Source organism: Eubalaena glacialis, chromosome 13, assembly GCF_028564815.1.
Source record: "Eubalaena glacialis isolate mEubGla1 chromosome 13, mEubGla1.1.hap2.+ XY, whole genome shotgun sequence".
NCBI classification, from domain to species: Eukaryota; Metazoa; Chordata; class Mammalia; order Artiodactyla; family Balaenidae; genus Eubalaena; species Eubalaena glacialis.
In genome coordinates, this window is record NC_083728.1 from 54,625,103 (window position 1) to 54,646,846 (window position 21,744).

The following is a 21,744-nucleotide window of genomic DNA, read 5'->3' on the forward strand; positions in this document are numbered from 1 at the left end:
CCAGAGGGAAATTCCCCTGAGAATGGGGTGCCCTCCCTCTCCAGTCGCCTCGCCTCATTCCCTTTTTCTCCCCTGTGTTAAAAAGCTTTCTGTATCTCTCTCAGTCAGATGATCCACTGGCCCTGCACTCCCTTAAATGGTCACTGATCTCCATCCCCTCTGCCCTCAACATTTTTATTCTTTTCAAACCAAATAATGCCAGTGATTTGAGATTTCCATCCTGGACTGTAATAGGAGGTATCCATGTTACCTGCAGAGCATTTTAAAAGTAGGAGATTACCAAAAGGATTAAAGTAAACAAGGGTTCAGGTTGGAACCATAGTTGGCGAGTCCTTGGGCACATGGTGCAAGGCTTTCACAAGGCAGTTCTAGCTTTCTTCACGTTTTTCATCAGAATTACCAGGGTCATGTGCCTCTGTTCTATTTTATTAGCCGCACTACCTCTCAAATGACCTTTATCCTGTGTAGACTTGGCCTTGAGAAGCGCACGGTATTTTGTTTGCCAAGACTTGGGCCATATTTAGTCTTTTCACATCCCTTCAAGGGAGGCGGTGACCAGAATGGGGACTGCGGATTAGGAGGAGACCATGACCTGTCCTGTGATAGGAAAGCCTTGGGCACAGCTGGGTCTCCCTCAGGCCCTGCTAGGCCCCACCCCTTTGGGGGGCAGAGGTGGGGTATGAGGCAGGAGGGTCATCAGACTCAAGCCCTGCGGTTGTCCTCCTGTATCTTCCAATGTGCCCCCCCCCCCCGCCCTCTGACAGTCGTTGGGGCCCCCGAGGTAGAGCCCTCAGGGGGGCCCTGCCCTTCTCTGCTTCTCTGCTCCTCTGTTCCCTCAGCTCTGTTCATCAGCTACTCTCCAGGGCTCAGGCTGGCCAGGCTGGACCACACACAGTCCCCCTTTTCCCAGCGCCCTCTCTGGCATATTCCTTGCCCTTCCCCCATCTTCTTCTTCACCGTGGCCTGGCTGAGGAACTCACCTCTCTGGGTACACTTTCCTGTGCGCCCACTGTCCGGGCTAGGCTCCCCTCCCAGCCGCCCCTTGCACCCGGGGCTTCCCCGATGGCAGTGGCCTGTTGCCCGGTCTGCTCTCCGACTAGACTGGCAGCTCCTTGGGGACAAGCCATCCTGGTGCTCTGAGCACAGGCCCTGTCTCGGATCAGGCACACATCCGTGTCGGCTGAGACTAAGATGGAGCAGTGAGAATGAACTGGTGGAGGGGGCTGACTGGAAAGCCCTGTTCTGGGGTCTTCGCCTCCTGCCACCTGTGAGCCATTGCCCACCAACACTTTCTGACCGTGCACGGCCCTCATCTGCGCTTGGGGCATGGGGGCCAGGAGCCTGCGCGAATGCTTGCTGGCTTCCACAAGGTGTTCAGTTGAGGAAACGTTCGTGCCTGATGGAAGCCTCTGCAATGAGTTGGAATAAAGTCCTGAACCGTGTGAGGGCCAGTCCCTCACATCTCAAGTGTGGTCTATGGACTGCACGGTGGCATCTCCTGGGAGCTGTCTAGAAATGCAGCATCCAGACTCCACCAGACTTCCTGAATCAGAACCCGCACTTTTTTTGTTTTTGAATTTTATTTATTTATTTATTTTGAATTTTATTTTATTTATTTTTTATACAGCAGGTTCTTATTAGTCATGCATTTTATACACATCAGTGTATACATGTCAATCCCAATCTCCCAATTCATCCCACCACCCCCACCCCCGCCACTTTCCCCCCTTGGTGTCCATACGTTTGTTCTCTAAATCTGTGTCTCTATTTCTGCCCTGAAAACCGGTTCATCTGTACCATTTTTCTAGGTTCCACATATATGCGTTAATATACGATATTTGTTTTTCTCTTTCTGACTTACTTCACTCTATGACAGTCTCTAGGTCCATCCACATCTCTACAAATGACCCAATTTCGTTCCTTTTTATGGCTGAGTAATATTCCATTGTATATATGTACCACATCTTCTTTATCCATTCGTCTGTCGATGGGCGTTTAGGTTGCTTCCATGACCTGGCTATTGTAAACAGTGCTGCAGTGAACATTGGGGTGCATGTGTCTTTCTGAATTATGGTTTTCTCTGGGTATATGCCCAGTAGTGGGATTGCTGGGTCATATGGTAATTCTATTTTTAGTTTTTTAAGGAACCTCCATACTGTTCTCCATAGTGGCTGTATCAATTTACATTCCCACCAACAGTGCAAGAGAGAACCCGCATTTTAACAAGACCCCCAGAGAATTCGTGTGTGCACTGAGGTTTGAGAGGCGCTGGTCTTAGGGGTACAGGGACCAGTTTGGGCAGGGTCTGCAGTGGCTGGAGAAGCTCACCAGGGAGGGAACAGGTGAGCTGAGGCTTGGCAGAAGGCAGTACCCTGGTGGATGAAAGGAGGGTGTTTGAGACAAGGAAGGTGTTAAGCCAGGAAAAGACCAACTCTTCTTGCTAATAATGTTTGTCTGAAAATTAAGTTTTTTAGGTCCTTTTATGAATAGAATTTTGGCAGAACGATTGGATCCATCTTCTAAAGGATCTGATAACTAGGAAACCTTTAATGAATATATCAGATCTGGTGTTTTTCATCACACAGTTAGAGATTCTGTTTTCTTCCTTTGAGGCAGCAAACACGGTTGAGAGAATGAACCAGGCAGTCCGGAACCTGGGATTTGGTTATAGTTTTTCTGATAACGAAGCTGTGGGATCCTGACCAAGTCACTTCCCAAGATGACCATCTTATTTGTTCATGATTCTGGGTCAGGAACTGGGGCACGGCTGGGCTAGGCAGTTTTCCTCTGGGCCAGGTTTGTTCACTCAGCTGGTGGCAGCCCTGGCTGGGCTGGAAGGTCCAGTGAGTCTTTATTCATACCTGGCACCTTATTGCTCCTCTGCATGGCTGCTTGGGCTTCCCCACAGCATGGTGGGCTCAGGCTTCCTCATGGCTGCTGGCTTCCAAGAGGGAGGATACAGAAAAGCTGCACCGTTTCTTAGGATCTGGAACTGACACAGGCCCTGCCCAGATCCAGGGGGAGAGGAGACAGTCGCTTGGTGGATGCTGGCCGGGAGGAAGGAATTGACTGTGGCTGTCTTTGGGGGCTCCGTGATGTTATCAGACCTAGACTCCTCTTTCCTTTCTGCTCTTCCGTCCTCAGCACTGGCTTCCGCCTTGGGTCCGAGGTGGCTGTTGGAGCTCTCCTGAGCAGGAAGGAGTAAATCAGGGGACAGGGCACCAGCCTTCCCCTCAGAGAGTGTATCTCACCAGCCAGGTGGTCCCACCGGCAGGACTTGCTGTGAGGCTGGGAAATGTAGGCGCGTAGCTGGGGGCGGGGTGCCCAGCTGGTAATCAGAGGTCTGTCCCGAGGACAAAGGGGAGCATGGGTGGGCGGGGAGCTGCCTTGTTCCACCTTCCCCAAAGCCAAAACCTGCTAGGAGTTTTTAGCGGGGGGCGGGAGCCCGAGTCAGGTCCAGCCTAGACGCACCGGCGGTGGGCGCGCCGCCCCGCGCGGGTCCTCACCCCTCTCTCTGTCCCACCCAGTTCACCACAGGCACCTGCGGTGGCGATGCGGCGATTCACACCTGCGACCTGTGCGGCAAGGCCTTCCGCCTGCAGCGCATGCTCAACCGGCACCTCAAGTGCCACAGCCAGGTGAAGAGGCACCTGTGCAGCTTCTGCGGCAAGGGCTTCAACGACACCTTCGACCTCAAGAGGCACGTGCGCACGCACACAGGTGAGGGAGGGGCGCGGCCAAGAGCCCCTGGTCTTTCCCTGCAAGGAACGCAGTCGGGAGCCTGGGGCAGAGCTATGTTTCCGGAAGAATCGCGGGGCGGGGTGTTTGGGGCCGGGCCGCCCGGCTCTGCCACCTGCCATTGGTGTTCCCTGGGGCTCGCGAGCCGCTCTCAGCCTGTTCTCGCCCCGGTGAGATGGGCGGCGCATCACTGGCCGGAAGTGTCCTGGGAGCTGTGATGCCCACTCGGTGCAGCCCTCGGGCCGGGCTGAGGGCTGGAACGTGGTCCCCGTGGTCCCTCTGCTGGTATTTTGTGCTCCTTTCTCGGGAAGTGAGTCTGTCTCAAAATAGCATCACGTTGCTTCCTCCTGAGAGCTCAGAAAGAGAACACGCAGCTGACTTAGCGCTGCCCAAGCCTCCTGCGGGGGCGGGTGGGCAAGTGTCGCCCCCACCCTGAGCTTTGCTCAGCGCGGGTCTGGGTCCTCGCCAGCTCCCTTACACGGACAGCCCTGGGGTGCCCGTTGGCCGCCCTCCCGTCCCCTCTGGCTGTTTGTAGCCTCGGTAGTTTTGTCTAGGAGACACCTGGCCTCCAGGCTGGTCCTCGAGGGCCACACCTGTGCCAGAGCGATCCCGGGAGGAGAATTCTAAGATGCCATTTCCTTGCTAAAAAAACCTTCTCCAGCTCTGGGCAGGACAGAATCCAAACTCCCCGTCTTGATGGGCTCCATGTAAAGCCCCTCACAGTCTGGGTCCCCTCTTCAAATCCCCATCCTGTCCCAGCCCCTCCCACCCCATCCCACTCCATCTTTTCATGCCACCCATTTCATCTCATCTAAATCCATCCCATCCTAACCATTCAGTCTTGCCCTGGTGCCACGCACTCTCCCTACAACCTCATAGAATTTACTAATTATAGTCTCGCTGATCCCATCAAGCCCTTTCAGGGTTTAGGGTTTCCTTAAGCATTTTGGGGGTGGGGTGGGAAAATGTCCACTCCTCTCTCCCAGGGGGCCTCTCAGGTCCCCAGCCGCCACACAGGGCCCTTCTCAGATCCTCTGTATTCACATTTCCTTTAAGCCCTTATCACACTTTTTTGTTCTTAGAGTACTGGCCATGAGCTTCCTCCCTGGCCTCAGAAGGGTGTCCTCCACCCTAGAGAGTTGACTGGCATACTAAAAGGTTTTTCTTTTTCCTTTAAAAAAAACTTTTCTAAAGTGAAATTTTCATTTAAATGTAACATACATCCAGAAAAGCACACAAATCTTAAGTGCATAGTTTGAGAATGTAGGACTTTTTACAAAGTGAACACAGCATATAACTGGCTGGAGTATTTCCAGCCCCCATAAGACACTGCCCCCTCCCTCCGGCCCCCTCTGGTCACTGTCATCTTCCCTCCAAGAGGCACCAGTAGCCTGACTTCAGTAAAAGTTTGACCTCTGTGTGGCCAGGCTGACACCTGGGTTGGGGCAGGGAGAATGCTTAGGGAGTGGTGGGTGATGGTGGTCCTGTGTGATTAGGGAGGGTCCTATAGAGGGTGAAGGGTCCTGTAGGTGGTGGAGGGTCCTGTGGGTAGTAGAGGGTCCTGTGAAGGGTGGGGGTCCTGTGGGTGACGGGGGGACCCCTGGCTATCAATGGACCCATCAAGTGGCTGCAAATCTGGGCTTATAGGCAACTGACCCAAGGAGCTGGAGGAAATTGGGGACCACTCACGCCGTCATTTGTCGTTGGTTGTCCTGGAGAGTTTCTCAGCTTTTCCTCTCTATCTGAGGATGTCCTTGAGGGCATGGCCTATTTCTTCTGCAACTCCTCACCTGGTGGGCTCTGTGGTCACTCCCCCACAGAGTGAAGGGGGCTTGGGGAGCATTGTGGGCTGTTGGTACCTTCAGTTGGAGTAAACATGGAACTGCCTCATCTGTGACTGAGTTAATTCTCCATTAGTAGAAATATTAGGGACTGACTGCTCTCAGGGAAGAGTTTGCAAGAGTTTGCACTGAGTTGGTCACACAGTGGGTAAGAACTCTGGATCTGAGCTAGCTGATTCTGCAACCTTGTTGAAATTACATATCTTTTTGCCTTAGCGTGTCCATCTCTAAAATGGGCATGGTTTTATTACCTATCCCCTAGGTGATGGCTGCGAGGTTTCAGGGCAATAATGGCATATAAAGTGCTTCACAAATTGTAAGCACTTAGTAAATTTGAGCTATTAGTGGTGGTAAATGTTGAAATAGTTGGCACAGTTTTCCTGGGACCCTGTGGTGTGACAGGCCCGAAGACTCACCTCTGTACTTGTGGAGAGCTCAGCCAACATAGGGAGAGAGAACCCAAACCCCTGACTGTAACCCAAGGAAACCAGCAGGTGTGCCAGAAGAAAAAGTGGCGAATGCTGGTGGGGAGGCCTGGAAGGTGCATTGTTGCTGGCAGGGGCACCAGGGAGGCTTCTCGGAGGAGGTGTCCTTTTGGCTGAGCCTTGAAGAGTGAGCAAGATTTTCACAGTTGGACGGGGTGGGAAGGGCGTTGCAGATGGGGAATGTCTTAGTTTGGGTTCCCCCAGAAGCAGACCCTGACACGAGGATTTGGGTGGAGCCGTTTATTTGGGAGATGGTCCTGGGGGCACAGTGAGGGGATGAGGAGAGGAGACAGAGGGAAGGAGAGTCAGTGAGAGCTAGTTACTTACTGAGTGGGTTACCACTGGGGGCAACTGGGGCTCAAGCCCCCTGGGGGCCCTCTGAATGCACACAATGAACCCCAGAATTGCTCCAGGGGTGGGAAGTGGGGTATTTATCCATCAACTCCCATCCTTCCTGTTTGGGGGTCCATCCTGGGACCCTCTGCTCCTAGGCAGCTCCTCCCCGAAGCCCCTTGCAGGCCTCACGTTTCCGGGGAGCATCATCGGGCAGGAGCGGCAGGAAGCCACTGGCCTCCTGGGACTGTCCGAGCCGGCCTGGTGGGAGGCTGAGGGGTTCGGTGGGGGGGGTAGCAGTGTCTGCCAGGGAGAACAAGGCTTAGCGGCCGGGGGGGGGGGGGGGGCGCGGGGTGGGTGTTGGCAGAGACGGGAGAGCCTGCGGAGGCCCGCACAGCTTCCTCAGGTGGTAGCGAGCTCAGAACGGTGGCTTTTCTGCAGGCCAGGCCCTCGGCTTTATCCTGTTGTGTCCAACAGCCCCGAGGAGCCCCAAGCCCTTGTTACCCGCAGTTCACAGGTGAGGAACTGGGGACGGCTGGTCTTCCTGAGTCCAGGTCCCCCGCTTTCCACAGGCCCCTTCTCTGTCCCCATCCCCTCAGTACTGTGCTCACTCAGTGTCCTTCCTGAGGCTGGGCCTTGCCATCCGCCCCGGTTCAGTTTCTAGAAGCCAGCTTGCTCTGCAAGAGGCGAGATAGAGAGAAACTCGGGCCTGGCACAAACCGCACCCTCCAGCCTGGGCTTTATTTATTTATTTATTTTTAAAGTTTGATACGTGGCATTTTTAATTAATTAATTAATTAATTAATTAATTAATTTTTGGCTGTGTTGGGTCTTCGTTTCTGTGTGAGGGCTTTCTCTAGTTGTGGCAAGCGGGGGCCATTCTTCATCGCGGTGCGCGGGCCGCTCACTATCGCGGCCTCTCTTGTTGCGGGGCACAGGCTCCAGACGCACAGGCTCAGTAGTTGTGGCTCATGGGCCCAGTTGCTCCGCGGCATGTGGGATCTTCCCAGACCAGGGCTCGAACCTGTGTCCCCTGCATTGGCAGGCAGATTCTCAACCACTGCGCCACCAGGGAAGCCCGAGCCTGGGCTTTATCGTGGGTTGCTGAGGAGCCTGAGCGTGTGTTCAGTGGTGCCAGCATGTCCTCTGTCCACAGAGGGAGCGGAAAGGGAGTGGCCTGCACCCCGCCCCGCCCCCCCAGGGCCCTGGACTCCTTCATCTCCTGCTCCTCAAAGATGAGACTTCCAGTGACTCCTAAAGGAGGGGCTGAAAATCACCAGGTTGCTGAATAAAAACGCCTTCCACCTGATGCTTCCCCAAAGGGCATCATGCACTTTATCCCACGAGGGGCGAGGCTGGCACTCAGGAGGCATTTAGGACTGGAACCCCGCAGCCTCTCTGAGCACGGGGAGCTCTGGGTCCGTGGAAGGTGGCTGGTCCGATTGAGATGTGTGGTTACGTGTAAAACAGACACTAGATTTCAAAGGCTTCATGCAAAATAAGAACGTAATATATATCAATTTTTAATGTTGATTTCATGTTGAAGTGGTAATATTTTGAATATATTGGGTTAAACAAAAGGTATCCTTAAAATAATTTCACCTGTTTCTACTTATTTTAATGAGGCTACTGGACATTTTAAAATTACAAAATGGCTTGCATTTTAATCTCTGTTGGATAGCTCTAAGGTCATTGAATCTACAGATAATGATTTAAAGTTTTTTTATTATGATTTTGACTCTTAAAGTGACCAACAAATAGCATTATGGAAATGTCTTGAACCTATTTTCCCTCTGGTTTATTTTATTTATTTAATTGGCCGTGCCTCGAGGCACGCGGGATCTTAGTTCCCCGACCAGGGATCGAACCCGTGCCCCCTGCAGTGGAAGCGCGGAGACCTAACCATTGGACAGTCAGGAAATTCCCTGTTACGTTTTTGTTTTGTTTTGTTTTTTGGAGTATAATTGCTTTACAATGTTGTGTTAGTTTCTGCTGTACAATGAAGTGAATCAGCTCTATGTATACCTATATCCCCTCCCTCTTGGACCTCCCTCCCACCACCCCCCATCCCACCCATCTAGGTCGTCACAGAGCACTGAGCTGAGCTCCCTGTGCATTAGAGCAGGTTCCCACTAGCTATCTATTTTACGCATTGGTAGTGTATATAAGTCAGTTCTAATCTCCCAACTGTAGAGATGTGGATGGACCTAGCGTCTGTCATACAGAGTGAAGTGAGCCAGAAAGAGAGAAACAAATATCATATATTAATGCAGATATGTGGAATCTAGAAAAATGGTACTGATGAACCTATTTGCAGAGAAGGAATAGAGATGCAGATGTAGAGAATGGACATGTGGACACGGGAGGAAGGGGAGGGTGGGATGAATTCCCTGGTTTATTTTCTGATGGAGATGTGCCTCCAGGTAATAATGACCAGAAAGAGGAGTCAAGGCTTTGCTGACAAACTAGCTGGTGGCAAACTGAAAAAAGGGGCCCCAGCTCTGGTGATGCCCCTCTGCGGGAGCTGGAGGGGCAGGCCTGGCCTCCTGGCGCAAGAGGCCTGCCCTGCAAGCTCTGAGCTCTGTGCAAAAGGGATAATCAGTAAAAAGAGCAAAAATCTGGGCTTCTCAGACCTTTTTGTAGTTCATGTGTACCACCTCACTGGCTCCAAAAGATCTCACCCAGAATTCTGGGTATTCGGTTTTGCCTTTGATGGAGACGTGAATGTTGGATTTTGGCTCTTGACAATTACAAGTAAATGTTGTGTTTGGACCAGAAGCAAAGATGTGGACAGCGTTCTCACAAATACAGTAGGCAGATGAGTGAAGGTTATGGTTGCTCCCAGTCCGGTTGGGCCAGACCATGACTAATTGGAAGACTTAACCTGGGATCCCAGGACCCTTCTTTTGAGAACTGCAGCGACAGTGTTAATGAGGTGGGCAAAGACAGTGGGACCGGGGATCGGGATTAATCCCCTCCCCCACGTCTCCTCCTGAGAGAGCGGGGCCTCTAAGGAAAGACTCAGAACACGAGGAAACTTCTTGGAAAAGGTCCAGGGAAACCAGAGCCTGGAAATGTCTTACCTTAATATCCAAGCAGGTGAAAGAAAAGATTAAGACTTCTTTTTTGGATATGACTTCACCAAGGAAAGAGTAGATCAGAGGTGTGTGTGTGTGTGTCTGTGTGTGTGCATGTGTGTGTGAGATGGGGGAGGGGAGCAGCCAAATGACATCTGAATCCAGATTGGAAGAGAGAAACTGGAACAGAAGAAACTCAGTTAACATTTTGTGAAAATATGTCTGCAAACGAGTGGCTGTTTTCAGTCAAAATTGACTTAGGTTGGGTTCCCTAGAAGCAGATTCTGAGATGGCGATTCTTATAAACCGATTTATTGAGGGAGAGCTCTTGGGAGAAACCTGTGAGGGAGGGGAGAGCAGGACAGGGTAGCGGGGATGTGGCCCCAGCTTGATCCCACCAGGGCTCTGGGGTGTGACTGGTGCTACAGGTCTGTCCTGTCCCCAGGCAAGTGGGGGACATTTCTGTGCCCATATGAGTCAGAGGCTGCCTTTCCCCTGGGTGGGCAGGTCACTTGCCCAGTGCCCGTTCCTTGGAGAAGGGGACATCCAGGAACTGTTAGCTGCCAACATAGGTGACAGCTGGGGAGTGAAGTACTGGCCCAGAAAAGGGGGTCCTGATGGGGGACCAAGAGGGTCCACTGCACACATAATAGAGGGAATTGCTCTATTTAAGTGGAGTTGACAGGGTCACTGAGGCCAATGTGTGACATTATGGCTGTTGACCCACCTGAGGACAAAATAGAGATGGGGGGGTGGGAGGGATGAGTTTTCAAGACAGGAATGTATATTCAGTTCATAGCCCGTGAAAAATGTCATGGGCCTGGTTTTAGAGAATATTCTTTTGGATTTGTTCAAGTGTTTTAGGTTGAGCCAGCTGGCCATCCAGGGAGGGAGAGAGTTTGCTGGGGGCAGGGTGTGGGTGGGGGAAATCTGTCATTTAGAGTCAAACAACCAGCAGGTGCCAAACTCAGCACTGAGTGTCTCCCCCCTCGCTGCCCAGGGACCCCAGCGCCAGTGGCACCTGGGGGCGTGTTGAACATTTACTGAGGTGTCAGGTGTGGTCTGGTCGTTGTTCGCCACTGTGACCAGATGTGCCAGGCTCATCAGACAAGTACAGCTTGCATTAAATGCATTTTATTTTTCTCGTATGTAAAGTGACTACTTATTTTGTAAAAGACTTCAGTCAATACACAGACTACAGAGGAGAAAGCCTGCGCTGCTGTAACCAGTCGAAAAGGGCACACACATGTGCAGGGTCCCCCGCTCGGTTTGTGAGGGCTCCAGGGAGGCATAACCTGGGTTGGTGATAACTTTACGACCCTGACTAGAGTAAAGGAGTTGGTTCAAGGTGCGCCTGCCATTCCTGCGGAAGCTTCTGAGTTCCACGGAGGGAGGCTGAGGAATTCAGATCTGAGGTCCGGGCAGTGGGGAGGGGGCTCTGGCCGGAGCACAGGGTCTGCCCTGCCCCCCTTAGTGGGGCCCTCGGGCCTTATCTTCCATCTGGGCCACATTGAGAAGGAGGAGAAGGCAAACAAATCCCATCTTGATTGAAGAAGAGGAAACAATGATGTCTGTTTGGAGCCTACGGGGAAGGGTTGATTGGATTGGGAAAAATGCAGGCTGGGAGAAGTTTGGAGCAGGGCGGGTGGGGGAAAAGAATAGAGTTACCTCTACCCCGAGGGAGCTGAATGCTGCCTTGTAGGGTGGCCTCCTTCACTCACCAAACTCTCCCCTCTTTTATTTTGACTGACTTTTTAGCTACCAAAAATAATATTGAAAGGGAAAAATGAAAGAAAGAAAAAAAGAAGCCTCCTCTCCACACCAAGCCCTAGTTTCACTCCTGAAAGCAAGCCACCATTTAATTTTTTTTTCCCCAGAAGTTTTTAACACACATTGCTTTTTTCGTGCACTATCTATCCTGGAGATTGTTTCCCATCTGCACAGATAGACATACCTCACTCTTTTGAATAGTTGTCAGAGCGTTTCTTAATATGAGATTATGACGTAATTTCAAATATGGAGGCACTGTCATTTTTTTCTCTTGCCCCAAATGATGATGCTTATTTACATTTTCAGGGTTGGTTTTTTCTTTCCTCCCTCCCTTCCTCCCTCCCTCCCTCCCTCCCTCCCTTCCTCCCTCCCTCCCTCCCTCCCTCCCTTCCTTCTTTTCTTCCTTCCTTCCTCTCTTTCTCTGTCTCTCTCTTAATTTTAGACAGCACTACCACAGATATTCTTGTAAATCCTTTGCCTACTTGTGTGAGTCTTTCTGTAGATAATTTCCTTGAAGTGGGCCAAAGGGTAGACCCATTATGATGTTTATGGGGTGGTCACATTGCCTCCTGAAGAGTTTGCCCTAAATGTCCACTCCCACAAGGAGACCTGCAGAGAGCTCCTTGCTGAAGTCCATGTTTGGATAAAGTTCAGTAAAGGAGACTTAGCTACAGCAAGCAGAGAGCACCAATGACAAAGACTTTTCTTTGGGGATGAGTGACATGAAGCTTGATTTGGTAGTAGGAATAGAACATTTGAAAAGAAGAGACCCTTTGTGATAACCCAACACACAGTATTTTCTGCTTGAGGTGATACAGACCCACAGCACAATAGTCTGGAGGGTGGATGGGGAAGGAAGTCTGTCCCCTCCTCTCTCCACCAGCTGCCTAGGAATGACATTTAAAAAAATTAGCCTTTAAAAAAATTATTTATTTTTTTAAATTGAAGTATAGTTGATTTACAATGTTGTGTTAGTTTCTGGTGTACAGCAAAGTGATTCAGTTATACATATGTGTATATATATTCTTTTCTATACTCTTTTCCATTATGACTTATTACAAGAAAAAATTATCCTTTTTTATTGTGAAATAGATAATGAACAAAAGGGTGTACATATAGATACAGTTTAAAGACAGATACTAAATATTCACATACCCACCAGCCAGCTTCTGAATAGAGCGTATTTGCGTTCTGTTGACCTGGATTGTAAGCTGTTGAAGCTGCATCCCGTTGAATATTCAGTGTGTGCTGCATCCTTTGCTTGTGAGATCTCGGTTAATCCTCAGAGCAGCCTTACAAGGGGTATCAATTATTATCCCCATTTTACAGGTGAGGAAACTGAGGTGTGGACTCAGTTAATGTGTGGCCGATGGGTGGTGCCTGGCTTTCCAGTGGCCTTGGACTCTGTTACCCTGCAGATGTCAGTAGGTTAATGATGCCTGGTGCGGGGATGGTTCCGGGATCCCACTCCAGGCACGGACAAGATTGGCCTTTGCTCGAGAGCGCCCACGTCCAGGACAGGCGAGGCCCAATGTCAGGGAGGCCTTGGTATCTGTCCCCCTCATCTGGGGCTCCTCCCTGGCCCCCTTCATCCCCTGCCCCCCGAGTTTGGGGGAGAGGAGGACTCCAGGAGGGAGGGACTTGTTCCCCAGCCCAGAAAGAGTCACCAAGAGGCGGCTGCTGGGTGGCCATGTCTGCCTGCACCAGTGAGCGAGGGATGAATGTGGTGTTCGCAGAGCGGGGTGGGGAGGGCAGGTTTGCAAAAGTCAGAATTAACTGCCATAACTAGAGGTGTGGGGACCTCCTGTCTACCCCCCTCCACCCGCCGCAGTCATCCTCATCCTAGCCGTCATCTGCACGACGCAGGGCTCTGAAATCCTCTAGCCCTTGCTATCCAGGCTCCGCTGGGCGCTGTGCCCGTAGGATTCGGCTGAGCTGTGGAATGAAGAGAGGAAGGAGACGTGACCGTGCGAGTGGACTTGGCCCTGGCCCGATGCCCTCTGCAAGGGGCAGGGCTCAGGCAAAGCCATGCAGCCCCGTCTGCATCACCTTCTCAGGTCACCGTTGGGAGTGGGGACCCCCAGGAGTAGGATTGGAAGCGTCCACTTCCAGAATCCAGGTTAAAGCCTGGTGTCAGTGTGCTGGTTTCCCCACCGGTTGAGTTTGGATGTTTTAAAATAGTCGAGGGCTGTTTCCAGTCACCCTTGAAAGGAGCAGCTGGCCTCTGGGTGAATTTCTGTCTTGATGAGCTTCGGGTCTGAAGTCAGGTTGCTGCTTGATCAGCCAGAGGTGGTGGGATCCAGCTGCCATGTGGGCACAGAGGCCTGGTTAACACAAAGCGCCCTGTGGTCCAGACATGCAACCTACGTGGTATATTCCTTTGGAGAGACCTCACAGCCCCTACGTTTGTAGAAAACTAGCCCCAAGATGTGACCTCTCTTTTCCTGGGCCTGTAGATTCATTCATTCATTCAAAAATTATTTACTGAGCACCTATTAGGAATTCTCTGCTGGTCCAGTGGTTAAGGCTCCACGCTTCCACTGCCGAGGGCCCAGGTTCGATCCCTGGTCAGAGAACTAAGATCCCACAAGCCACGTGGTGCGTCCAGAAAAGAAAAAATAAAATAAAAAATAAAAATGATTTACTGAGCACCTATTATGTGCCAAGTGCTGAGGATTATAAAGGAGTTTCTTCTGGCAGTTTTTCTGAAACATGTGGAATATAATACAGGCCTGCTTTCTGCTTGGGTGGGCTGGAGGAACACCCCACCACGGCATTGAGCTAACACAATTCTTTTCACATGAACATTAGAGGAAAGGATGGAAGCTTCTGGATGTGGACAGGAAGAAAAGTGGAAGCGACTCGATTTGTTCAGGTGGTTGAACGAGGGTGGGGGGAGTATTTTTTTCCATTTTGACTTCCTTTGTCATCTGTGTACTGAAAAAACTTCATGAACAGACATAGCTCTCCCGGCCCCCCTCCACACGCCACCAGTGTGGAACTGGGGACGTTTAACCTTGAAGAGAGGACTTGGGGGGGCCCCAAGTGCCGTCCTAAGGCTTCACCACGCGTTGCTTCAGACCTGTGACTCCAGCATAAGCAGCCTCAGCAGCACCTGGGAACCTGTGAGAAATGCAGATTCTCATCCCCACCCCAGAACCAGATCCGCCAGCAGGGGGGCCCGGAATCTGTGTTTTGACAAGCGCTCTAGGTGGTTCTGTTTCGGGCTCAAATTTGAGAACCACTGCTTTTGCTTGGATCAGGATGTCTGGGGTGGAGCCCGAGGCTCTGCACTTCCAACGAGCTCCTAGGTGATGTGATGTGAGGTGGACTACACCTTAGTACCAGGTCGTACAAGTCAGCATCATGTGATGGGACGGTGTGGGCTGGAGCAGGGCTTCCTCAATCTCTACAGTTTCTAAAAGATGGGATTTGGGTGCAGCTGTACAACAAAACGCCACGGTGCTCTTAAAAAGGAATGAAACCAAGCTGTAAGCACCAATATGGGAAGATCTCCAGGAATATTTATTTATTTATTGAAGTATAGTTGATTTACAAGGTTGTGTTAATTTCTGTTGTACAGCAAAGTGATTCAGTATGTATATATACATTCTTTTTTTTGATATTCTTTTCCATTATGGTTTATCGTAGGATATTGAATATAGTTCCCTGTGCTATACAGTAGGACCTTGTTGTTTATCCATCTTATATGTAAAAGCTTACATCTGCTATCCCCAACCTCCCACGCCATCCCTCCCCCAACCCTCTCCCCTTTGGCAACCACCAGTCTGTTCTCTATGTCTGTGATTCTGTTTCTGTTTCATGGATAGGTTCATTTGTGTCATATTTTAGATTCCACACATAAGTGATATCATATGATATTTGTTTCTCTGTCTGGCTTACTTCACTTAGTATGATAATCTCTGTGTCCATCCATGTTGCTGCAAATGGCATCATTTCATTCTTTTTTATGGCTGAGTGATATTCCATTGTATATATGCACCACATCTTCTTTACCCATTCATCTGTCGATGGACATTTAGGCTGCTTCCATGTCTTGGCTATTGTGAATAATGCGACTGTGAACATAGGGGTACATGTATGTTTTTTAATTATAGTTTTGTCTGGATATATGCCCAGGAGTGGGATTGCTGGATCACATGGTAATTCTATTTTTAGTTTCCTGAGGAACCTCCATACTGTTCTCCACAGTGGCTGCACCAACTTACATTCCCACCAGTAGTGTAGGAGGTTTCCATTTTCTCCACACCCTCGCTGGCATTTATTGTTTGTAGACTTTTAAATGATGGCCATTCTGATCAGTGTGATATGGTACCCCCGGAATACTGTTAAGCGAGAAAAGTAGATTTTGAAAATATCTTTTGATAATAGTTTGCTTCCGTTAAAGCCAGGATAGTAAAATCATGATAAAACCCATTATTGCATAAATAAACTATTTAAGCATTTTAGAATGTGAATTTTAATACACCTATTTTTCAATTTTTCACTATTTTTTCAGCAACTCGAACATTCTTGGGGAAAAAAAATAACCATTAAAAAAACAAATAAAAACATATACGTGGGGATGCACATTTTCCCTTTCGCCTCAAGCTCCAACATGACTCCATGCAGCCCTGGTGGATCCTGTCCTTACTTAAATTTTTGATAACTTGTTCATCATGGATTTTTTTGTATGTATTTTCATTTTGAAAATATTTATCTTGATTGATGTTTTCACATACTCTTAAATTTTGAGCCTAAAGCTTTGGGGATTACGGCGGGCAGTGGTCCTCCTGGCCTCTGGGCTCTGAGATGGTCTGAGAGCTGGCAGCCCACTCTGCTCCACGGACCCCCAGCACAACAGTCACCCTCTCTGGGCTTCCGTGCTCATGGGACACTGTATACTTCCTTGAATCCCCCCCACTTTAGAGCCTGAGATACACCTACTGAGGTCTCCTTACCTAAGTTCCCATCTCACCCTGTCAGGTGCCCACGGTGGGCATGGGCATGACTGTGATTTGATTGGCTGAGCTCCCTGCTCCTATGGTACCTGTGGCCTCTCCATCTGGAAGGCAGACCCCACTAATAGTAGCTCACTTTTAAAGCCAGCAGGAGATCTAGGTTGGAAATGGTTTCCTAACTGTAGCCGATGCCATCAGTGTCCTCTGGCCCCTGCCATTTCTGGGCACACCCGTCCATGTCGTGGCTGCCCACACCTGCAGCCCAGCCTGAGGATGTCCTTGCTGGAGGCCACTCTACCCCAAGGCAGGCTGTACATGCTGGGGAGAGAGAACCTGTCCCACCCAGGGCGCTCTCCACGGTGCTGCCGGAGCAGGCGGACAAAGACTCCAGCTCCCGAGGGGCAGGGTAACTCGAGGTGTGTGTTCTACTCTGTCCCCCACCTTGCCTGGCCATTTGGACTCTAGTTGCCCACAGTGGTGACCGGCTGGATGACCCCTCTCCCCCTTGTCATCATCTTCCCTCCCCTGCAGGTGGGGAGTCACCTCCCGCTTTTCATGGGGTCACCCTTCCTGAGGGCACCTCCCAAATAACTCCTTTTCCAGAGAAACCCAAACTAAAATTAAAACAAGGTTTACCCTGCCCACTTTGAAACCCAAACATTAAGGCAGGCAAGTGGTGGTGTTTTGCTGTATGCATCCGTTTTTATTACGTTTGCTCTGTGGACAATTTTGTCTCCTGCCTTAATCATTTTCCTCATGTTCCTCATCCTTGGTCATGATGATTTTTTTTTTTTTCTCCCTGTTTCCCCCACGCCTCAGCCCCTGGCAACTCTTTTTCTATTGTTTCTGGGAGTTTGACTTTTCTGTATCTAAGTGACACCACGTACTATTCGTCTTTCTCTGTCTGGCTTATCTCACTGAATATAATGTCCTCAAGGTCCATCCATGTTGTTGCAAATGGTAGGATTTCCTCTTTCTCCTGGCTGAATAATAATCCATTGTAGATACATACCACACCTCTTTTATCCAGTCATTTGTTGGTGGACACTTAGGTTGTTTCCATGTCTTGGCTATTGTGAACAGTGCTACAGTGGACATGGCTGTGGAGATATCTCTCTGAGATCCTGTTTTTATTTCCTTTGGATAAATACTCACAGTGGGATTGCTCGATCATATAGAAGGTCTGTCTTTAAGTTTTCGAGGAACCTCCATACTGTTTGCCACAGTGGCTGCACCAATTTACATTCCCACCAACAGTGCACAAGGGTCCCCTTTTCTCCACATCCTCACCAGCATTTGTTACCTTTTGTCTATTTGATAATGGCCATTCTGACAGGTGTGAGGTGATCTCTCCTCTCTACGTGGTTGTGATTTGCATTTTTCTGATGATTGGTGATGGGGAACATCTTCTCATGTGTCTGTCGGCCCTTTGTACGTCTTTGGAAAAATGCCTGTTCAGTTCCTCTGCCCGTTTTCGAATCGTGGTGTTGGTTTTTTGCCGTTGGGTGGTGCAGGATGACTTTTAATGGCTTCATAGGTGGGAGGCTCTGGCTGGGCTGTGACCAACTGGTGCTGTGTCTGCCCCTCACCCTGCAGGCATTCGCCCCTACAAATGTGACGTCTGCCACAAAGCCTTCACCCAGCGCTGCTCCTTGGAGTCCCACCTGAAGAAGATTCATGGGGTGCAGCAGCGGTATGCCTACAAGCAGCGCCGGGACAAGCTGTACGTCTGTGAAGACTGTGGCTACACGGGCCCCACCCAGGAGGACCTGTACCTGCATGTGAATGGTGCCCACCCGGGCAGCGCGTTCCTCAAAAAGACATCCAAGAAACTGGCAGCCCTCTTGCAAAACAAGCTGACATCCACACTCCAGGGCAATGCCAACCTGAGCGAGGAGGAGGAGAAGTAGGAGAGGGCATGAATGCCAACGCTGCCACGTGTCTACAGATTCCCGGTCTTGAGGGCCCCCTGACCCATGGGCTCTTTCTAAGTCCAAGTGTTCCGTCCATCTCTCTGTCCTCTGGGGGCCTCAATGGGGGGCTCCGTTCCAAGGCTGTCAGTGATAACAGTGGCTTCAGGCCCCCCGTAACCTGTATCCTCAGGAACACTGTCACATGAATGAAAGCTTGTGGATGGCTATGATCACCGTCTGGGGTTTGGGGTTTTTTTTTTTTTTTTAGGATTTTCACACATGGAGGCAGGGGTGTTCTTAAGAGAGACACCCCTTGGAGAGATTGATATGGTGCCTTGAAATAAAAGTACTTCCACTTGAAATGCTACTCCAGCAGGGAAAATGAATCCTATTATTCTGAAAGAGTTAGCAGGAATTATTTTAATAAATAATTGTGAAATTTTCCTGATCAGAATGAAACAGGAGAGCGTTGACCTGTAGCTGCCTGTCCAGGGCTTATCGTGGGACCTTCGACTTCAGGTTATTTGGGGGCTGATGTTTTGTACTAGTGGGTGGGTTTGAAGAAGGGCATCTTGAGCATTGGGTAAAGGTGAACAGACAGCTGGTGACAAGACAGCCCCACACGTGGCTGCCAGGCAGAGGCGCTGGGCTCAGCTTGGCAGGCGGTTCACAGATGCTCTTTGGGCCAGGGTGTTGCTGCAGAGATGCTCTGGCCTCCAGGACCGGGCCTGCTGGCTGAAGGCCATCCCCCCTCCGTGAGTCCAGCACCGGGGACACCGTGGACACCGTGGGTCCGAGGCTGGAGCATGAGGAGCCCCTGGGGGCCCTCAGTGCCCCTGCAGGGGGGGCGGGGGGGAGGTGATGGCCACGTCAGCATCTCCTTCAGGGCATGTGACTGCTGCACGAGGTGACCTTTGGCCACCTGCACCTCCTCACGTGGGAGGTTAACAATAAAGCCGACGGGGGGCGGGGAGTGTGAGAGGTGGTCTCCAGGGTCCTTCTGTGCCTGCAGGGGCCAGAGGAAGGACCCAGAGCTCTCAGGAGCCCCTGTGGCCGGGAGGGATTGACTTGTAGGAGGTGCCGATCAGCTGTGCCTGGGCGTTGCCGGGGCGGAGTGCGCAGGTTCATTTCCACTCTGAAAGTCAAGGAAATCTTTCTTTGGGAACATTTGGATGGTGAGGCCATTTTCTTATTTCGTCCCTCCCATCCATCATCTTCCCTTGCTCCTCTCCTCCCCTCCCCTCTTCTCTCCCTACTTCTCCCCCCTGCCCCCTCCCCTGCCACCACTGTGGGCAGGGCCTCATGCCAGGATCCGGGCAGTTTAAGTGGTACATCCCGTAACTCAACGTTTCTTTGCCAAGTCAGCACTTTTCTTGTGGAAGGAAGGGAGAGAGGGAGGAAATAAACCCTCTTTCCGAGCACCTACGATGCACCGGGCACTGAGCCAGGCACCGCTCGCTGCATGATGTCCTCTAGAGCACTCCTGGGGGGTCAGCATCCCTGTGCCAGGTGGTGGGGGGCAGAGGAGGCAACCACAGAGGCCGTTGGCCGGGCTGGCTGCTGGAGGAAGGGTCCAGGGCCCCTAAATCTGGTCAGAACTCCTTTTTCCCTCCCTCTCCCTACCCTCCCTTCAAAAAGGAAAGACAAGGCCTCAGGTCCAACATTGGCTACACAAGAGTCAAACGTGAGACTAGGGCAGGCTTTGGGGGATCCTCACCCCTCCGGCTTCTCTGAAGGTAAGACTCAGTGCTGCGGGACAGCCTGAGGGGCCACCATGGGTCCTGCTCTGCTGCATCTGAAGGTCTGGGTGTTTGGGCTGAGGCTGCAGTGCCACGTGGTCTAAATGGCCACGTTCGAGCATCAGCAGTGGCAGGGTTGCCCTTGGGACCCACAGTGGCATGTGGGGTGTGGTGGTTGCCCAGTGCAGCCTCAAGGGACACAGCCAGTGCTGAGGGCTCAGCCCTGGTCCAGTGGGCAAACTGGGTTGTGTCTCAGCAGTTGATACAGGGGAGAGAGGCTAGAAGGTGGCTGATTTGCTTTCCTCAGTTATCTGGCATTCCTGTAAAGGAATATCTCAATGACTGGCTGGGCCAGCTGGCCTGTGGCCGGTTTTGCATAGGGAATTGTGAACTAGCTGACGTGGTGTTCTCTTTATGGTCAGATTTTTATTAAACAGAACTCTTCTGGTGGCACGTGACAGAAACTCAGTTTAAAATGACTTTAACAGAAAAAAAGAGTGCATTAGCTGTAATGTCTAGGGTTTTTCCAGCTTCAGGGGTGGCTGGATCTAGGTGCTTAAATCATATCATCCTTTATCTTTCTGTCTTTTATCCAGTTTTCCTCCAGGTGCCTTCTTTCTCAGGCAGATTCAAGTGGGGGCTGGATGGCCATCCACTGCTCTGGACGTCTTTGCAGCAGCCCAGCAGAAGGGGGGTTTATCTTTTAGCCAAAGATCCTGGGCTGATACTTCCTGTGTCTGACTGGCCCCGTCTGGCTCTTGTCATCACCTCTCCCCTCCGACCCTAGCCAGTCACTGTGCTCTGCTGGCCCAGGCCTGAGCCATGTGCTCCTGCCTCCTCCGAAGCAGGGCTGGAGAGAGCAGGCTGGCTACACCTCTGGGAGGGGTGGGAAAGTGGTTCCCCGGCAGAAAGCAGGGTGCTGTGCCCAGAGAGGAAATGGATGTTGGGCAGGTGTACCAGCTAAGACAAGGCACAGCTGCTGGAACAAAGATTCCCAGCATGTGGTATGGCTTAAAGAAGAGAGAAGGGTGTTTCTTCCTCATCTAGCGGCTCTGGGTTGGCGGGTAGTTCTCCATACCATCACTCAGGGACTGGGACCTCTTTTTTTTTTTTTTTTTTAATAAATTTATTTATTTATTTAATTTTGGCTGCGTTGGGTCTTCGTTGCTGCAACCAGGCTTTCTCTAGTTGCGGCGAGCGGGGGCTGCTCTTCATTGCGGTGTGCGGGCTTCTCATTGAGGTGGCTTCTCTTGTTGCGGAGCATGGGCTCTAGGCGTGCGGGCTTCAGTAGTTGTGGTGCGAGGGCTCAGTAGTTGTGGCGCGAGGGCTCAGTAGTTGTGGCTCATGAGCTCTAGAGTGCAGGCTCAGTAGTTGTGGCTCGTGGGCTTAGTTGCTCCGCGGTATGTGGGATCTTCCCGGACCAGGGCTCGAACCCATGTCCCCTGCATTGGCAGGCAGATTCTTAACCACTGTGCCATCAGGGAAGTCCTGGGACCTCTTTCATCTGTTGCCCTGGGACCTTGTGAACATGTGCATGGTTGGAGCTGGGGTTCTGGTTTTCAGTAAGAGAATTGTCCTGGTTTGGTTTCCTCCAGAAGCTGCTTCTGAGTCAAGAGTTCAAGTTCAAGTTGCTGGCTTAGAAGGTGATCCCAGAAAGCAACAGATGTAGGGAGGTGGGGAAGTGGGACAGGAAAAGAAAGACAACGAATGAAGAGACTGTAACCAGGGAAGTTACTGATGTGGGCAGTTGGAGCTTAATCCGAGAGGGGATTGCTGGAAGACAGTTCCCCCACAGGAGGGGCATAGCAAGCCATGGTCCACTAGCTCCCCATGCCTGGGGGTTTGGGTGAGGGTGCTGGCATTGGGGGCATTCATTTCTGGGTGCTT

At 51.0% G+C, this 21,744-nt stretch overlaps 1 protein-coding gene across 2 annotated transcripts in view; it reads left to right on the forward strand.

Annotated features, from left to right (window-relative positions):
* OVOL2 (ovo like zinc finger 2) overlaps positions 1–18,501 on the forward strand; it is a 28,415-nt gene extending 9,914 nt beyond the window's left edge. For both annotated transcript variants that reach the window (XM_061208824.1, XM_061208823.1), the window contains 2 exons: positions 3,528–3,720; positions 17,802–18,501. In XM_061208824.1, coding sequence (XP_061064807.1) covers positions 3,606–3,720; positions 17,802–18,115 — 429 coding nt within the window. In that variant the 5' untranslated portion in view covers positions 3,528–3,605 and the 3' untranslated portion in view covers positions 18,116–18,501. The remainder of the gene's footprint in view (positions 1–3,527; positions 3,721–17,801) is intronic.
* The last annotated feature ends 3,243 nt before the right edge of the window (positions 18,502–21,744 follow it).